At 42.6% G+C, this 16,457-nt stretch overlaps 1 protein-coding gene across 1 annotated transcript in view; it reads left to right on the top strand.

Annotated features, from left to right (window-relative positions):
- Positions 1 to 16,457, top strand: part of DOCK2 (dedicator of cytokinesis 2) — a 411,398-nt gene that overhangs the window by 146,459 nt on the left and 248,482 nt on the right. Inside the window, exon 26 of the mRNA XM_070569049.1 lies at positions 5,413 to 5,561. Coding sequence (XP_070425150.1) covers positions 5,413 to 5,561 — 149 coding nt within the window. The remainder of the gene's footprint in view (positions 1 to 5,412; positions 5,562 to 16,457) is intronic.

The raw sequence follows: 16,457 nt of genomic DNA, 5'->3' as shown, positions 1-16,457 counted from the left end.
GCTACGCCAGAAAGTTGATAAACTCACTGTGAGGGCAATAGGTAGCACTTTAAGGAGAGGAGTCCGTGGTCAGGTTTGAATTTTGAGAAATTCCTGTTACTGAGACTGGAAGTATGGAGATGAGTTTGGGGGACTTAGAAGAGAGGGTGGAGGAAGCTGGCTTGGGGATAGGATGGATACGACGTCGTGATGGGGTGATGTTGGGGATGGAGAGAGGAAGGAATCAAACGTGCTTGGTTGCCTCCGTGACTGGGAGTGTCTTCACGCTGAGAGCAAGCAAAGGAGAAGAGCAGACCTGTGGGGACGACGGTTAGGTTCAGATGTGGTTCTTAGGAGTGTTTCCCTCTGGAGCTGTGGCTGTGGCTGTGGTCACAGGTGTATTTTTAACCTGATGCACCTGAAAGCAGTTTTCAAGGTGCACAAAGACTCTCCATTTAGTTCTTTTTGTGGGGCTGATATTGCAGAGAAGGAGATGAGGGAAGGGACCATCTTATTTGAAGCATCCCTTCAAATAAGTCATGAAATTATTGCAAAAGCATATCACACATCAAGAAAGCTATGAATTCAGGTAGTAGCACCTTCTGCCATAGGAGGGGAAAATTTTATCCGGGAAGGAAAAGAAACAGAGCCCAGAAACACTACATTTTCCTCTCTGCAGTCACTTTGACAAAAGAAAACTCCTTTCTGTGAAAATACAGAGTTGAGTAGCTCTGCGGGTTCCCAAGTGCCTGGTCTGAATTACAATTTGCACTTGTCACCTGATGGCAGATCTCCCAGCCTTTGTCAGACACCAGGGACCCAGGCTGGGTTTTCAGGTCTCTGATACTCATTGTCTCTGCCTAGAAAGATTGATTTAAGGCTCTGCAACATTTATCTTTTAAACCATTTGTGTTTGTTTGCTTGACAATCAAGACACAATTTAGAAATGCTGCTTCCTGAAGCTTTACAGACTAATATAATTTCACAACTCCAATTACAAATGAGAAAAATTATTTCTTCTTGAGAGAGGAGCCAGACATTTCTGAGAAATCATGGTTAACAAGAAGACAAAGTCCTTTCTGAAAAACAGGCCTCGTTATTAATGGCTTCCTCAGCTAAAATCTTGCTGACTTTCAGCACCAAGAGCCTTGGTCTTCTGAGGATGCTGTTTTTTGTTTTTTGTTTTTTTTTAAGATTGGCACCTGAGCTAACAACTGTCGCCAGTCTTTTTCTTTCTTTCTTTCTGCTTTATCTTCCCCAAACCTCCCCTGGTACACAGCTGTATATCTTAGCTGCAAGTCCTTCTAGTTGTGGCATGTGGGATGCTGCCTCAATGTGGTCAGACGAGCGGTGTCCAAACTGGCGACACCCTGGGCTGCTGCAGCGGAGCGCACCAACTTAACCACTTGGCCACAGGCCCTGCCCCTGAGGATGCTGGTTTTGATATCTGTAAAGTAGATGACTTTCAGGTTGATAAACCACTGCTTCTGCTGGGGTCTAGTCTGCAGGTCCCACAACCTCCGTGGTTTGTAAACAATGCAAACACATCCACTGTCTTTCCACCTGGCAAATAGATTTACTTCCTCTGAACCTATTTTGTGGAATCATAAAATTTTGGGTGGGGACTTAATCATTCAGTTTAACCCTTCATCTGATACTTCGAATACCTTTTCATCATCCCTATCCATAGGCAGCTACCCACTGTTTAAATACTTCTAGAGATGGAGAGCTCACTATCAGATCTTTCCATGAGAATTTACTAATTTAGCTCAACTTTAAGTAGAATTTAGTCTAACACATTCACAGGGAGATCTTCAATAAAATAATATCTAAAATCTCCCAACTGGCCTTTTCCCTTGGAGTCATATCTTTGTAATGAGTTCTAACTGAAGTATCTCAACTAGAATACCAGCAGAATGAACTTTTAAGGAAAAACCTGAACTTAATTATTCCACAGCTCTGTTTTATGGCCAGTCCTAACAAGTTGCCACCCCCAAGAGCTAAAGGCACTAGATTTTTTCTTGTCTACTTAAGTCTACTTCTTATCTCTGTTGGCTCTGTTGCTATGATGGGCAGACTGCCCCTGGCCGTTCCCTCCCATCCCGGAAGAGTGACTGGCCCTTAGCAAACTTTCAGTAAACTTAGCAAGTCGTCAATTAGACTGACAGACTAAATGAATGAATGAGTTAATTAACTGCTTGAGTGGACTAACCCTTTATCTATCCTTACATATCTCGTTTCTATACGTCCTAATGATTCCATTGTACAGGTGGAGAGAGTTTTAAGTGACTTTTAATTTTGAGTCACAGAAGACTGTTTTAGACTTGAAAACCTTGTCTTCTTATGCTTTAAACTCAAGATGATTGACTGCTTTTGATCTGGTTCTTACTACCTTCCTTCAAGGTCTTATCAAATCTTTGGCTTCAACAGAAGACAAGAATGTTGTGTCGGAAGATAGGAATCCAGGGGGCAGAACCCAGCACTTTTATTCTCATCGTCGTCTCTTGGACTACTGCTGTAGCATGTTCACTGGTCTCTGCCCTTTGGTCTTTTCTTTGTCCAGCTACACTATACACTGCAATGACATGAATCTCCTTAAAACACATCTTTTGTTGCCTCCCTTTTGCCCAGAGGACTGTTGAAGAAGAGTTTTTATTGTGTTTTAAATTTCCTTTTATTTTTACTTGCAAAATTAGCTTTTCGAAGAGGAAGACTACAATCCTTCTGGTTGGGTTTAATTATGACAACATCAGCGAAGGCAGACTTGGGAAGTTAAGTTTTGTGAAGTTGGTGAGGTCATTCATCTCCCAATGACAAAGAGTTTATAACTTCAAATGAACTCATCTATAACAGGCATTCTAACACATGTAATTTCCTCTAACAAGCAAATGTTTTCAGAGTTACAAGATGTTTAGAAGATAACTTTTAAAACAAACTTCTGAATGAACATTGCAGGAAATTTTCTTACCCCTTTTAATAAATAGATCTGTACAAAAATTCAACCTTAAGGTGACAAGATATGGACTAAGTATAGATTTAACTTACATGTTGTGGTAATTGGTATGAAATATTATCCAGATTTTCTTTATCTCTCTACACAAAGGGTAGTGGCTAACGCAGTACCTTAGGTCCTGAGGTCAAAAATTTCTTGAGTCCAAATTAAGTATCGTTAAACCTGTGGCCTATGATTTCATCTATAATTTTAAGCAAACCTGAGTCAATATTTTGTTGCCTATAATTTTCTGTTTCCATAGAAGTATAACCTAACATCTCTATTGCATTTAAGGACTTTCCTTTGAAATATCATCTTGCATTATTCTTCTTTCAAGAGACTATTCTACTTGTCAGATCTGTGTACTCTAAATCACTCTCTGTTCCCTAGATCCCTGCTCTTCCTACGGCAAAGTTATCTATTCATCAATGACCGTCTCTAATGACACCTCTTCCGTTCATTCAACCAAGATTTACTGAGTCACTACTATGATCCTGGTGCTGTGTTAGGCACTTATATTTAGTCTGACTCTCACGGAACTTACACATTGGTTAGATGAATGGACATTAATTAATTACACTAATTAGAATTTATACAAACTGACATTGGTGCTCTGAGAGAAGGGATGCAATTCTATCAAAACCTGTAAAGCTTTCCATCCAGAGATCATTTCTTCCTTCTGAAGCCTTGAGGGCATTTTATACCAGTTGGAATTCTTTGGTTGTTGTGAGCAACAGAAAGCTACTTTGGTAAATTTAACTTAAAACAAATGTATTTGTAAGATAGGGAGCGGTTCTCAAAATCAGTCATCAGAGAGGAGAGACCCAGAAAAGCTCTGGGAGGGGAAGCAGCAGGCACCCATGGCAGCCTCCTCAGGGCACTTCTGTGCAGACAGCCGAGCTCCAAGAAAAACTAGACTCATTGTCTAGTGGTTAAGAGCACAGGTTCTGTAGTCAGACTGTATCCACCACTTACCAGCTGTGTACACATGGGCAAGTCCCTCTGTTTCCTCATCAGGGAAATGGAGAAATAATAGTATCTACTTCTTAGAGTCATTGGGAAAATTAATTGAGGGAATTCCCGTGAGACACATAAAACAGTGCCTGGCATGTTGTAAGCAATCTGTTAGCAATGTCAGCAATTACTGTTATTATAGTTCCCTCAAGATTAACATCTCAAGGGATCATCCTAGTTAGGGTCAGGTGCCAGCTCTTGTCCGGAGGAGGGCAGGGAGCCTTACGACAGTATCCCTAGGATTATAGCCCACAGCAGGGTGGCTCTCCAGAGTGAAACCAGGGTGCTGTGCCAGAAGAAGGTGTAGATGTTGGGCTGACAGAACAAGAGACTTCCTCTGCCTCTTCCCACCTTTATCTTATTCTGTCTTCTGTCATTGCTCTTTGTTTTTGTTGTTAATCACCTCTGTCAGATTTTAAGTATATAATGAACAAGAACCACATCTTATCTCTGTACTTCCAGAAATACAGTGCCTTCTACATCAACGGTGTTCAATACCTATTTGTTATATTGAATTAAAATGAAACCCTAGTGTATGTGATTCACATCTCAGCTCTAGAAGCATCTGGGTGGGGATGGCTTGAAAAATTTTTGGATTTTTTTGGTCCCTAAAGGTTTGCCATTTTCAAGAGAAATATAGAAACAAAGCTGTGTAGGATTTCAGAGCTTTCCAGAAATTTCCTGAAACATCAATGCCAAGAGAGATACCTTTCTTTGCAAAAGTTTGAATTTATTTAAAATGAAAGCCATTCTGCACAAGGATGCATGTGGAAGGTTATTCACTTTTGTATTGTTTGTGCCAGTGAAAAATGTGCATCATAGAGGTATGACTAAATAACCAAATATATACAGAATAGAGGAGATTATAAAACAGCTACAAATAATTAGGCTGATCCCTATATATGTAGTAACATAGAAAGTGCTCCAAGAAATATTCGTGAGTGAAAAAAGTCAAGGTACAGAAGAATACATACAGCATAGTCCCCTTTTGTAAAAAGGAAACAAAAACAAAATGAAACTACGCGTTTTATACTGATATGTACCTATGTAAAATATGTAAAGAGATCTTGAAGGTTTATCATCACAGTATGATATGTCTTACTTAAGTGAAAGGCCAAATCAAAATGATACTACATATTTCATACTGAAACCTTTTTACATGAATATACATATATACATTTTTATATGTATGTACATATGTATGTATAGAGTAGAATAACTGGGCGCCTCTGAGGAGCAGGGGTTATCAGAGAGACCAGAATTATGAATGATGTTCTAAGGAAATCTTAACCTAATCTTTAATATTTAAACTTTTTACAGGGAGAATATATTCATGAATTATTTATTTAGTGAAAAATTATCTAAAAAAAAAAATAAAGAAAAGAAAATGAGGAAGCTCAAATGCCTCTGAATTGCCTTCTTTCCAGAATGCCGGGACATTCTGCTTCCTGTCATCACCAAAGAACTGAAGGAGCTGTTGGAACAGAAGGATGAGATGCAACACCAGGTCCAGGAGAAAAAGTACTGTGTCGAATTACTCAACAGCATTTTGGAGGTCCTCAGCTGTCAGGACGCGGTGAGTCCTCATGATGATGTAGATGTCCTGGACTCAGACTAGGGCTCAGTTGATTAAGGTCTAAAATATTGATGCTGATGAATAGCAGTTGAAGTCTAAAGATAAAAGTCAATGGCTTGCTCAGCAGGCCTACTTTTCCAGTGACTAACCCTCATTGCTATGAAAGATGGCTTGGGGACTGGAGTTGAGCGTGTGGCATTTTGTCACCATGTTTCTTATTGGACAGGCTTTCTCGGGGTGTAAATATTGGCATATTGTAGACTTCTTAGATGGGCTTGCCCGTTTACTAAAGCCCTGGTTTGCAGGGGCAGGAGGGGGAGTTCCCTATGCCTACATGGCCAACACAACCTCTTTTCTGCTTTCTTAGCTGATTTACTATGCTTTTGTTTTTCTAGTTATCTTCTGCAGTGGCGACAATGGTTAACTCTTCTTGGATGAGCAGATTCTTCAGGCCTCAATTTTAGAGCTAGGGTGAGGAGTGTGGTGGTGGTAGGGAGATGGCTTCAGCAGTGAAGCCAATGTATATTTGGTAGACATCATTCAGTGGTTAGGCAGGGATAGAATGCTGCCAAAGGGCAGAGTCTGCAGAAGATGATAAGGCAGATGGAGTGATGATAACTAGGTAAAGCATGAGAGGCAATGATTACACACAGGCCCTGAATTCTTAAGACTTGGAAGAGGGAGGTAAGGGTTTTTGATTTGACTCAAGTTCCAGTGGCAACCTCACTGTTTGACTAATGTCCTCGAGGTATCTGCCCCTAAATGGGCTGGTTTCAGAGGACTATGTAGACCCATACAACCAATAAAACTTTTCTAAGTATTTGTGTGAGCATTTGCCCCACCCTCTCTCCTCCCTAGAAAATCCTCAGACAAGGGCTGTCTGGATGAACTGACTATGAGTGACTACAGTTAGAAAACTTTGCTGAGCAATATTCCTTTACGGTGTGTCTCCCATAGTCACCATTATTATCAATTTCCTTGTGTGTCTTTCTTTATCTCTTCCCTTCCATTCTAATTAAGCTTCTTCTTATCTCATTGCTAGGTAAATGCAGTAGCTTGCTCCATTCATTCATTCATTCATAAATACGTATGATGCACCAGATATGTGCCAAGCATTGGGGGCACAAGGGCATGGTCTCTTTCTTTAAGAAAATCTTTACAGACATGTAAATAAGCAATTGCAATATAATATAATATAATATAACATAACATAATATAATATAATATAATATATCTGTATGCCAACTACATGTGCTAGAGCTACAAAGAGTTTGAGTGTGTAAGCACTTTTGTTAAGGAAGCCTTCACAAAGGAAGCCAAGCTTCAGCTGGGTCTTCAAGGGTGAATAATTAGTAATCACAGCTGCTACTTGATGCGGGGTCGATGAGCCGAGGAGTCGAAAGAAAGATTTCTTGGACTCTCAAGGTCTGGCAGTGGTGCTCTTTTATTTAGAGAATAGTGCAGAATAGCATGGTGACGGGACCCATGGGCAGTGAAGAGCTGGACCCATTTGCAGTCAGAGCTCCTGCTGCTGCCCTGAGTTGAAGGTTAGGGCTAATTTTATAAGGCATGGGTACGTGACTTATTTTTACTGGAAGAAGAAAAGATGATGTAAAAAGTCATTAAATGATTTCAGTGAAGATGGGGTCTGGTTATTGTGCGGTCATATAACTTTAGATACGAATCTGGTCATATAGATCGGCATGTAGGTGAGGATGCCCTGGGCTTCTCTCCCTGGGGCAGCCCTAATTCATACCATAAAAAAATCCACCGGGTCATATAGTTTGGCATGTAGGCCAGGTCACCTTGGGCTTCTCTAGCTGGGGCAGCTTTAATCCATATCACTACTTATTTGCTGTTTTCTAGGCACTGTACTAAATGCAGTCTGTGCTTTCCATCTGCTCACCCAGATTGGTGCTAAGGATTATTATTCCCATTTAATGGATGAAAAACCTGAAATTCATAGACTTAATGTTCAAGGACAGACAACAAATAAACGGCAGGGTCAAAATTCAAACTCAGGTTGGTTAGACTCCAAAATCTGTGTCATCATGGGCAGTGGGGATACAAAAGCATGGTCTTTTACCTCTCATTTTCTTTTATCCTCACCCTTGTATCTTGGGGAGAGGGAGTGTAATACTCAAAAGCTTGGATACTCAAGATTCACTCTGTGGAGATGTCGTGATGATGGTAGTGTTTTCGTAAGCACATTCACTAGCTGGCTGTTGAACTGGTTCTGGTCTTTGCTATTTGATCTTAAAAAACATTTTAAGGAAGAGTTTGGTCTTACTCTCTCTTATGTCGGAGGGACATGAGGGTTGACCCATCATTTCTCCAGCAACATTCTAAAGAATGTTGCCTCTTCTTGTTGAAAAGAATTTACAATGTTTCTTATACTTCGGTAATGCTCAGATCCCATTTCATGGGGAAAATTCCTGGATCCTTGGGACTATGCCAGTGGATCCCACCATAAGTGAGGAACACGCTTATAATGAGCTAATTGCCAATTTCCTGATTTGAGTAGAATGGCCGCAGTTCACAGTTCTTTTGTTAAGCAGTGATGCTGAGGCTCTGCTCACCCCATGGTAGCGGCCACCTAGATGTCTAACCTAGTAAGTCATCATCACTTTGCACACTGGGTAATACCAGACACTGGTGAAAAGACACTCCTGTCCCTCACACCCTGGGCACTTGGGACTTCAAAGCCAAGAAGTGAGTGGGAGGCTCTGAGCTCCCCTTAGGGGATTGCGGCATCTGGACTCGAGGTGTGTGGGAGGTGTGAGGTCATTCTTTACTGTCTCTGAGTGCATTGCTTCCATAACAAATTCTGACTGTGGGGACTAGCCCACCCCTTTCCCAGGGTGAGCAACTGTCTCTGCTGGGTGAATTATTAAATACTATTATCATTGGGTTTGTACAAGATCCTGATGCTTTTGGTGAGCCTCACATCTAACCTCTCCAGCTCATGAAGATGGAAATCTCTCCTCAAGCTTTATCTTCAGCTAAGGAGATTCATTCAGGAGCCATTATTACTTTGAGCTAACCTGATAATCAGAAGTCGCAAAGTGTCTGATCTAAATCTCTCTTGTTCCAGCACACAGTGGTTCTCAACTCTGGCTGCACATTTCCATCACCTGAGGAGCTTTTCAACAGCAGCGATGCCTAGGCTCTAGCTATTCTGAATAGTCTCAGCTATTTTGATTTAACTGGTCTGGAGTTGGTGGGGCATCCCAATGATAAGTTCACCAGGTCATGAGAACAGACAGCCAGGGTGGAGGACCACAGCTCTAGTGAAGAAGGTCTTAAACTTGAGCAAGCATCCAAGTGACCTAGAGGAGTTATTAAAACAGGTTCCTGATCATTAAGGAGGATGGGACCTGATCATTTATTTTTCTAACAAGTTCCCAGATGATGTGGATGCTGATGGTCCAGGGACTGCACTTTAAGAACCACTACTCTAATGCGACCTAATTTTTTTCATCTTCAGTATTCACTGGCCGTGGAAGAACAGCTGGGCTCATCCTCAGTCCTTTACCTTCTTAATTAAAGAGCACTTTCCAGTCTGTAAAACCTAGCATCTTCCAATATGGCATTTAATAAACCATAAAATGGCAACTTCAAATACATTCATTTGTACTCATAAATTCATTGTCATGCACTCTGGAGACGTGGCCTGTGCCAAGGTCTGACTTTGAAAATCCAGACCATCAGATGTGCTGTTTGGTTTCTACAGGCACCATCTTCTCAAAATTGGAAATTTGGAAGAAAAATAAGAAAGGCTCCCAGGGTAAATGTTCTGGATTTTTCTTTTGGTCGTTTGGGTCCTCTCTGCTGATAACAGCATAGCCATCCATTTTTTACCGGCACTTTGTCGGCACCATGGAGCAGTCCATCTCCCTACTCTGAGCACAGACTATGTCTACCTGCCCAAGCCATTGCCCAGGGCAAAACTATGTGTGGAAATTTAGCAATTATAGTGCAAGATGCCAAGCTTCCTTTTGGGGGGAGAATTGTGTTTTGGGGGATGGGAAAGAATGTTTGTCTTCAATAGCCTGTCATTGTTTGGGTAATTACAGCTTAGCACAGCAGGCATGGCTAAAGGAAGCTGTGTTTTCTTGTTATTACCTTATTCATTGTAACTCTGGGTGGTATGTGATTCAGGGGGAGATGTCCGCCTTAGCCTGGATGTTGATGTTTTTTTAATGATGGTGTTGCTTGAGTTGCACTTAGCATATGAAAGAGACAGGCTCAGGTGAAGGAGGAAAGGCTGACTCCTACTTCTCTTAACTCCTTTTCTCCCCCTAACCCAGCAAGTTTAGTTGTCAACTCTGGTTAGGGTTACTTTGAAAGGAGGTTTCACACTGGCTTCGTTCTGTGCCTTGCTGGCTGCTGAGCAACTGATAAAATTTAATTTTGCACCCGACCCAGAGGGAGTTGGTTTTCCTCCCTCTTAAAAAGGGTTTTCATTTTTATGTTTCATTCCTCTAACAGAAAGAAGAGTCATCGTTTTGTACCCTGCTTAGCAATCTCAAAGTGGGTAAAGATGACTCCTAATTCTGAAGAGGAGGTGGCATTTGTTGTATCTGCATCGTGGAGGTAGAGAATGCACAGAATCAGCTTTTTTTTTTTTTAACCCTTGAGCCCATTGACTAAACCCAGGGGAGTTTTACCAAGGCACTCTTTAATCATGAAAGGTTTGGGATTTCTGATATTTTTATTCACCATCTTGGACACTGGCAGGGAAGGATTTTGCTCATACATTTTCTCTTACCCAGAGTGTCCTCAGTTCCCACTCTATCTATGCAAGTAAAATCCTAAACTCCTTTTAGGTTCAGCTCAGATAATACTTCTTTTCTGAAGTCTTCTCAAGTCCATGCCCTCTTCCTCTCTCTGCCAACCCCTAGACAGAATTGAAGGCTTCCTTCTGTGTTTTCATTGCTGTGTATGTAGACTGATATGACAGCACTACTTGCTTTGTGTCTCTCTTTCCTGTGTGTGTCCCCTGCCGGGCTTTGAGCACAGAGGCACAGAGAACAAGCCTTACTCCCCTGACTTCACAGAGCTTACACTTTCAGCCTGGCCTCTTGCCACTCCCACCTTTACTCTCCATCCTCCTGCTCTGCTCGAATTCTTTCCATCCTTCAATTGTGCTGCACTGCATTCTTTCACTTCTCAGCTGCTGTGTGTGCTGTTTGCACTGCCGGAATGCATCGCCTCCACTCTTTGCCTAGCTAACCCTACCTAACGTTTAGAAGTCAGGCGAAATGTCCCTCTCCCCAGGAAAGCTTCTCTAACCCTCTTCCCCACCCCTCTCTTGTGGTCCTGGGAGCAGCTTGTGTCCACTGGCTGTCTTGTAGCACCCATGTTGTCATCCTCTGTGGACTTGTCTGCCTGCGGAAGCGGGAGTGCTGGGAGGACAGAGATCAACCTTACAGCAGCTCTACCTGCCCCTTGCCCACCTGACACCGTGCCTGGCTCATGAAGCTATCTGTTGAAGGAGTGAATAAATGAGTGAATGTGACTTGTGCGGATCAATGGCAGGGACTGATTTCTCCCTTGAGTTTTCTGCTCTGAGTGCTAAGAGGGTATTCTCCTTCCTCTTTTTGCCTGCCTTGGATGTCAGGGGCAGGGGTTGAATTAATCACACTCAGTTTATGATGCATTACTCTCATTGGTCTGTGCAAGTCTTCCCTTTGTGTGTGTGTCCGTATTTCTTACCTTTTGTCCCCATCTCTCACTCCCATTCTCCTACCTCCCCCTTTACTAGGGGTGATTTGTCTAACGTGTAGAATATATATGTGTGATTTGGGGTGCATGCATTTTTTAACACACACACACACACACACACTTATACTCATGCCCCTCCCTTGAAGAGTGTTAGCATCTGCAGCTCTATTAGGGTTCTGATAGGTATGGCAGGGACTGCAGCACGCACAGAGGGCGGTCTAGACTAGAGGGCATCTTGGTCCAGCACTGCCCCTGAAACAAGCAGACCCTGCCGTCAGTGCTTGGGTGTCTTCTTCTGAAGTGCATTCCCCCTGAGGTCTGAGCTCTCTGATGATCCCAGGCAGCCTGCCTGATGCAGCGTCGAGGAGAGCCTGCTGCTGCCTCTTTGCATTGCCGTTTAATTCCCAGGAATCAATACCACCGTGCAATGGCAGCAGGGTTTTCTTCTAACCTATCTGCTCCCTTGTATTTCAAATAAAAGGCAGGGAGATGAGACTTGCAGAAATTCGTTTGTCTGTGGTGCATTCCAAGCAGAGAGCAGTTAATTAAGCCCCCAAATTAAAGTTGAAATAGAGGAGAATCCTGTACCTTCTGCTGTGTCCAAGGCCATTTTCTTTCTACCCGTTGCTCTTCCTCTGCTTCCATGGTGTTAAATGTGCCCTTCCTAGGCCCACGGAATGTCATTACGATGTCATGGCTGGTGACATACAGTACACTTTCTTTCCCAGCACACTTTAGCTACAAAGTGCTTTCTCATACATCACAATTGTTTCTTTCTGGCCACCACATAGCAAGGTAGGTTTTATTATCCCCATTTTACCTGTGAGGAAGCCAAGCCTCAGAGAGAGGCTAGGAGACATTCCTAACTAAGGTGAGAGAGTTAGTGAACGGCAGAGCCTGGAGGGAACCACCTCATCTCACTCCAAAGTCACAACCTCGCACACACCACCACGTTGCCTTTACCACTTCACATTTGCACCTTACCCTTTAAGGGCACTTTCACCAGCATCATTTTCCTGGAGGAGGTAAGAGCACATGTAGTGTAATGTGAATCTCTGTAATCTTTCATGTAATCTCTCTGTAAAATGGGGATGCTATTTCCCCAGGGATGTCAGGATTAACTCTGTGAAAACATGCAGCATTGTACCTGGCATATAATTCATACTCAGTACATGTGGCTTTCCTTCTTCCCTCACTGTCCGTCTTCCCTCCTGTGCTCCTTCCACTGTCCCAGGCTGCTTCTAAAACCTCCCGGTAATTCTTGGGTTTTTTTATTGGCACCTGAGCTAACATATCTTGCCAATCTTTTTTTCCCTTCTTTTTCTTCTCCCCAAATCTCCCCAGTACATAGTTGTATATTCTAGTTGCAGGTCCTTCTAGTTGTGGCATGTGAGACACTGCCTCAGCATGGCCTGATGAATGGTTCTAGGTCCAGGCCCAGGATCCGAACCAGTGAAACCCCGGGCCGCCAAAGCAGAGTGCGCCAAGTTAACCACTCGGCCGTGAGGCTGGCCCCTCCCTGTAGTTCTTTTAAGAACAGTAAAGGGCCAAGTGGCCTCCTGGCAAAACCTGGGGAGGATTATGTACCCCAATAGCACTGAAGGCAGCCCTCAAGCCAGCCCTGGTGGCAGCCAGATGCTTTGTAGCCCTTATAGTCTCCATGGGAGGCTGGCCAAGAAATAGCAGATGCTGCTGCTGGAGCAAAGCCATCCCCTGCAGGGCATCTGGACCACATAAGGGTTCCTGGAGGGACTGGAGAGAAGTGTCATTCTGCCTTTTCAGGGGCTCCTTTGGGTTGTTCCAAAACTTAGGGGCTCATGATAACCACTGTATGGGGTGGTGTGCTGAGCTGGCTCACAACAGCTCATGAGAACCAAGTGTTAAATTTTTAGGAATTATATGAGTTAGATGTTAAATAAGTGCCATTATTAAAAATTTATATAAATATCTATAATTAAATAAACTATATTAAAATCAAAGGTAAGAGATACTCAAAATGAATCACTTCCTAATTATCTTACTACTTTATTCTTATCTGTGCGTTTGAGGTTATTTGCATCTATAGTGTCTGTACGGTGGAAATACTATTTAATGCTCTGCTGCCGCCCATCTCTCCCCAACTCTGTGTTCAGTGATGTATTGGTAGCTTGAAATCAACCATGAAGGGAGTACTCAGACTAAGAATTGGCAAACACCGTATATCCAGGCTTTTATTTTTCCCTTCCTGGAGAGTCAATTGATAAATATTTGCCAACATACCACTGCCTGGGACTCAGAGGAATTGCCAAAAACAAGAAAAACCCAAAAGCCCAGTGGAGCTGCCTGTGCACGTCTCTTCTCCCAGCGGCCCTGGATCTGTTGCTGTCTAAAGGTTCTCATGAGACTGGCCAAAAAGAGGATACTCCAAGGATGTCGTGATTTTAAGACAAAGTAAACACCCAACCTAGAGCAGAGATATAGAAATATGTTTCATTTCCCATGACAATTCTTATTGATTGGCAATGGCTTCTTTCCTAGTAGCACTGAGAATTTTGAGGACTTTTGTAGGTCAGTGAGAAAGAGAGCCTGATTCCTGCATAGCTAAGGGGTGGGGATGATCACTCAGGTGCCATGGATTTGGTACGCCTAAACTAGATGTCTAATGCACACAGCTCTGGGAAAGGCATGTTTCACAGGGAGATTGTTATCTTTCACCTCAGTAGATTTTGGCCTTAAATAGGTTTAAAGACTGTTATAAGTTCATTTTTGATTTGGCAAACTCCACCATAATCATTGCTACAAGGAAGAACAATCAATGGATACTAAAAGTGATGGGCAAAAAGTGTGATGAGAAACAGGGTATTTGCATAGTCTCGAAGTATCTTCCCAAAGTATCCACTTATTAATGACAAGGAAAGATAGGAACTTTATAGTGGAGAAACCTGACAGTCATCACCTTAACTAAGTGATGAAAGGGAGCACAACCAGGAAGGACACACAGAGCATTGTGTGCCACCTGAGAAGATGTGCTGAGAAGGACACAACACCGCTTATATGGGAAATCTCACCCAAAATGCACAACCTCAATATAAAAATGAGAACACATTTGACAAACCACAATTGAGGGATATTCTACAAAATAACAAGCTAGTACTCTTCAAAAGTTAAGGTCTTGAAAGACGAGGAAAGTCAAAGGCACTGTCACAGATTGGAGGGCACATAGGAAACATGACAACTAAATTCAAAGTGGGATCCTGAATTGGACCATGGGCCAGAAAATGGACATTAGAAGGAAAACTGACAAAATTAGAATAAGGTCTGTAGTTTAGTTAATAGTGCTGGACCAGCGTGAACTTCCTGATTTGTTAATTGCGCCCTGGTTATGTCAACATTAAGACGTCAGCATTAAGGGAAGATGGATGAAGGTGCGTAGGAACTTTCTGTAGTATTTTTGCAGCTTTTCTGCAGGTCTAACATTATTTCAAAATAAAAAAATTGAAGTTTATTTTTGAAGTATTTAAATGATGATCGCTCACTTACAAAGAATGCATTTTGAGAAGGAGTTCCCCAAAGTACACCTGTTCCAGCATGAAGGGAAGCTGATAGATAAGGTGTTTTCTCTGCTTTATCAGTTAAAACAACAAAATCCACAGACTAGTTTTACTAGATGATTCCACCCTATTAACTGCCCCAACCTGTCAGGAGGCGAATGTATCTTCCAAACAAATGAGCAATTAGGTAATTGCTTGACTAAACCAACATTAGTGAGCACCAACCCAGGACTAGACTGTGGAGATGGGGAACGTTGAGGAGTGTAAAAGCCTGTCCTGGTCCCAAGGACCTCACAGGCTGCAGCATTTCCCTCGGGCTATTTGACAGTCTTGTCTATGGTGTGGGGCTTGAATGTCACCTGGTCTTTGCCTGGTAGGCTTGGAAAGTGGGTTGGAAAGTTTTGGCATAACTTACCAGATAGTCTTTGGCTCATTTATTCTCAGGAGATCCACCTGGAAAATTAGAAAACAGCTTTCATTGACAGTTGACTAGAACTCCTCCCAATAAAATTAATAATCCAACACATTCTGTTCCATTAGCACTAGCTAGAAATCCTTCTTGAGGTGTTCTTCAATATTCCTTTATCTGCCATGACCACAGTTCAGAGGAGTTTGCCTACAGCCAAATCCATGATGGCCTCTCTGCGCTCACTCCCTCCCATCCTCTATCCCACACTTGCCTTGACTGCCTCTCAAGGCCGGGACAAGGGTGAGGCAAGTGAGGCACTTGCCTGGGGCTGGGTGCAAAGGGTAAGGGGGCACCAAAATTTCAGTAATCAGGAAAAATAATATATCAATGCAATATATTTTTTAAAAGTCAATATTTTGATATTTTGTTCATCATGGATTTTTTTGTATTAATTTTTATTTTAAAAAACATGGCATTACATACTGTGGCAGGTGACCCACATACAAAGTAGAGGACGATGGGCATGGATGTTAGCTCAGGGCCAGTCTTCCTCAGCAAAAAGAGGAGGATTGGAGGCATATGTTAGCTCAAGGCTAATCTTCCTCAAAAAGAAATTTAAAAAAACAACCCCCCCACAAAAAGACCATGGTATTAAATTTGATTTGTCTGTATTACTGAGTGTTTTGACATCCCTTAAATTGTTCCCCCTGGGCAAGTGCCTCACAAATTGCCTTATTGTCCTGTTTGTCCTGGCTTTGTGTAGCACCTTTTATCAATATTGGCTGCCTGCAATAACAGGGTTGGGCTCTTACCCATGAATGAGCAAGCGTGGTAGCTTGCAGGAGTGGAGAAGATAACTTTCCCTTCACCCTGCAAGACTGTGGAAAGGCTGTGGGAGATTTCTGTCTGCTGGGGACACTTGCATAAAAGCACCGAGTTGAGGGGCCAGCCCTGTGGCATGGTGGTTAAGTCCAGTGCCCTCTGCTTTGGTGGCCATGAGTTGTGAGTTCAGATCCTGGAAGTGGACCTAAACCACTCATCGAGCCATGCTGTGGTGATGACCCACGTACAAAATAGAGGAAGACTGGCACAGATGTTAGCTCAGAGCTAATCTTCCTCAAGCAAAAATGGGGAAGATTGGCAACAGATGTTAAAGCAGAGTGAATCTTCCTCACCAAAAAAACAAAAACAAAAACAAAAAAAGCACAGAGTTGAAAAGAACAGCCATTT

The sequence above is a fragment of the Equus przewalskii genome, chromosome 13 (assembly GCF_037783145.1).
Source record: "Equus przewalskii isolate Varuska chromosome 13, EquPr2, whole genome shotgun sequence".
Lineage (NCBI taxonomy): Eukaryota > Metazoa > Chordata > Mammalia > Perissodactyla > Equidae > Equus > Equus przewalskii.
The sequence above is the reverse complement of the archived record's forward strand: the minus strand, read 5'-3'. Positions and strand labels throughout refer to the sequence as shown.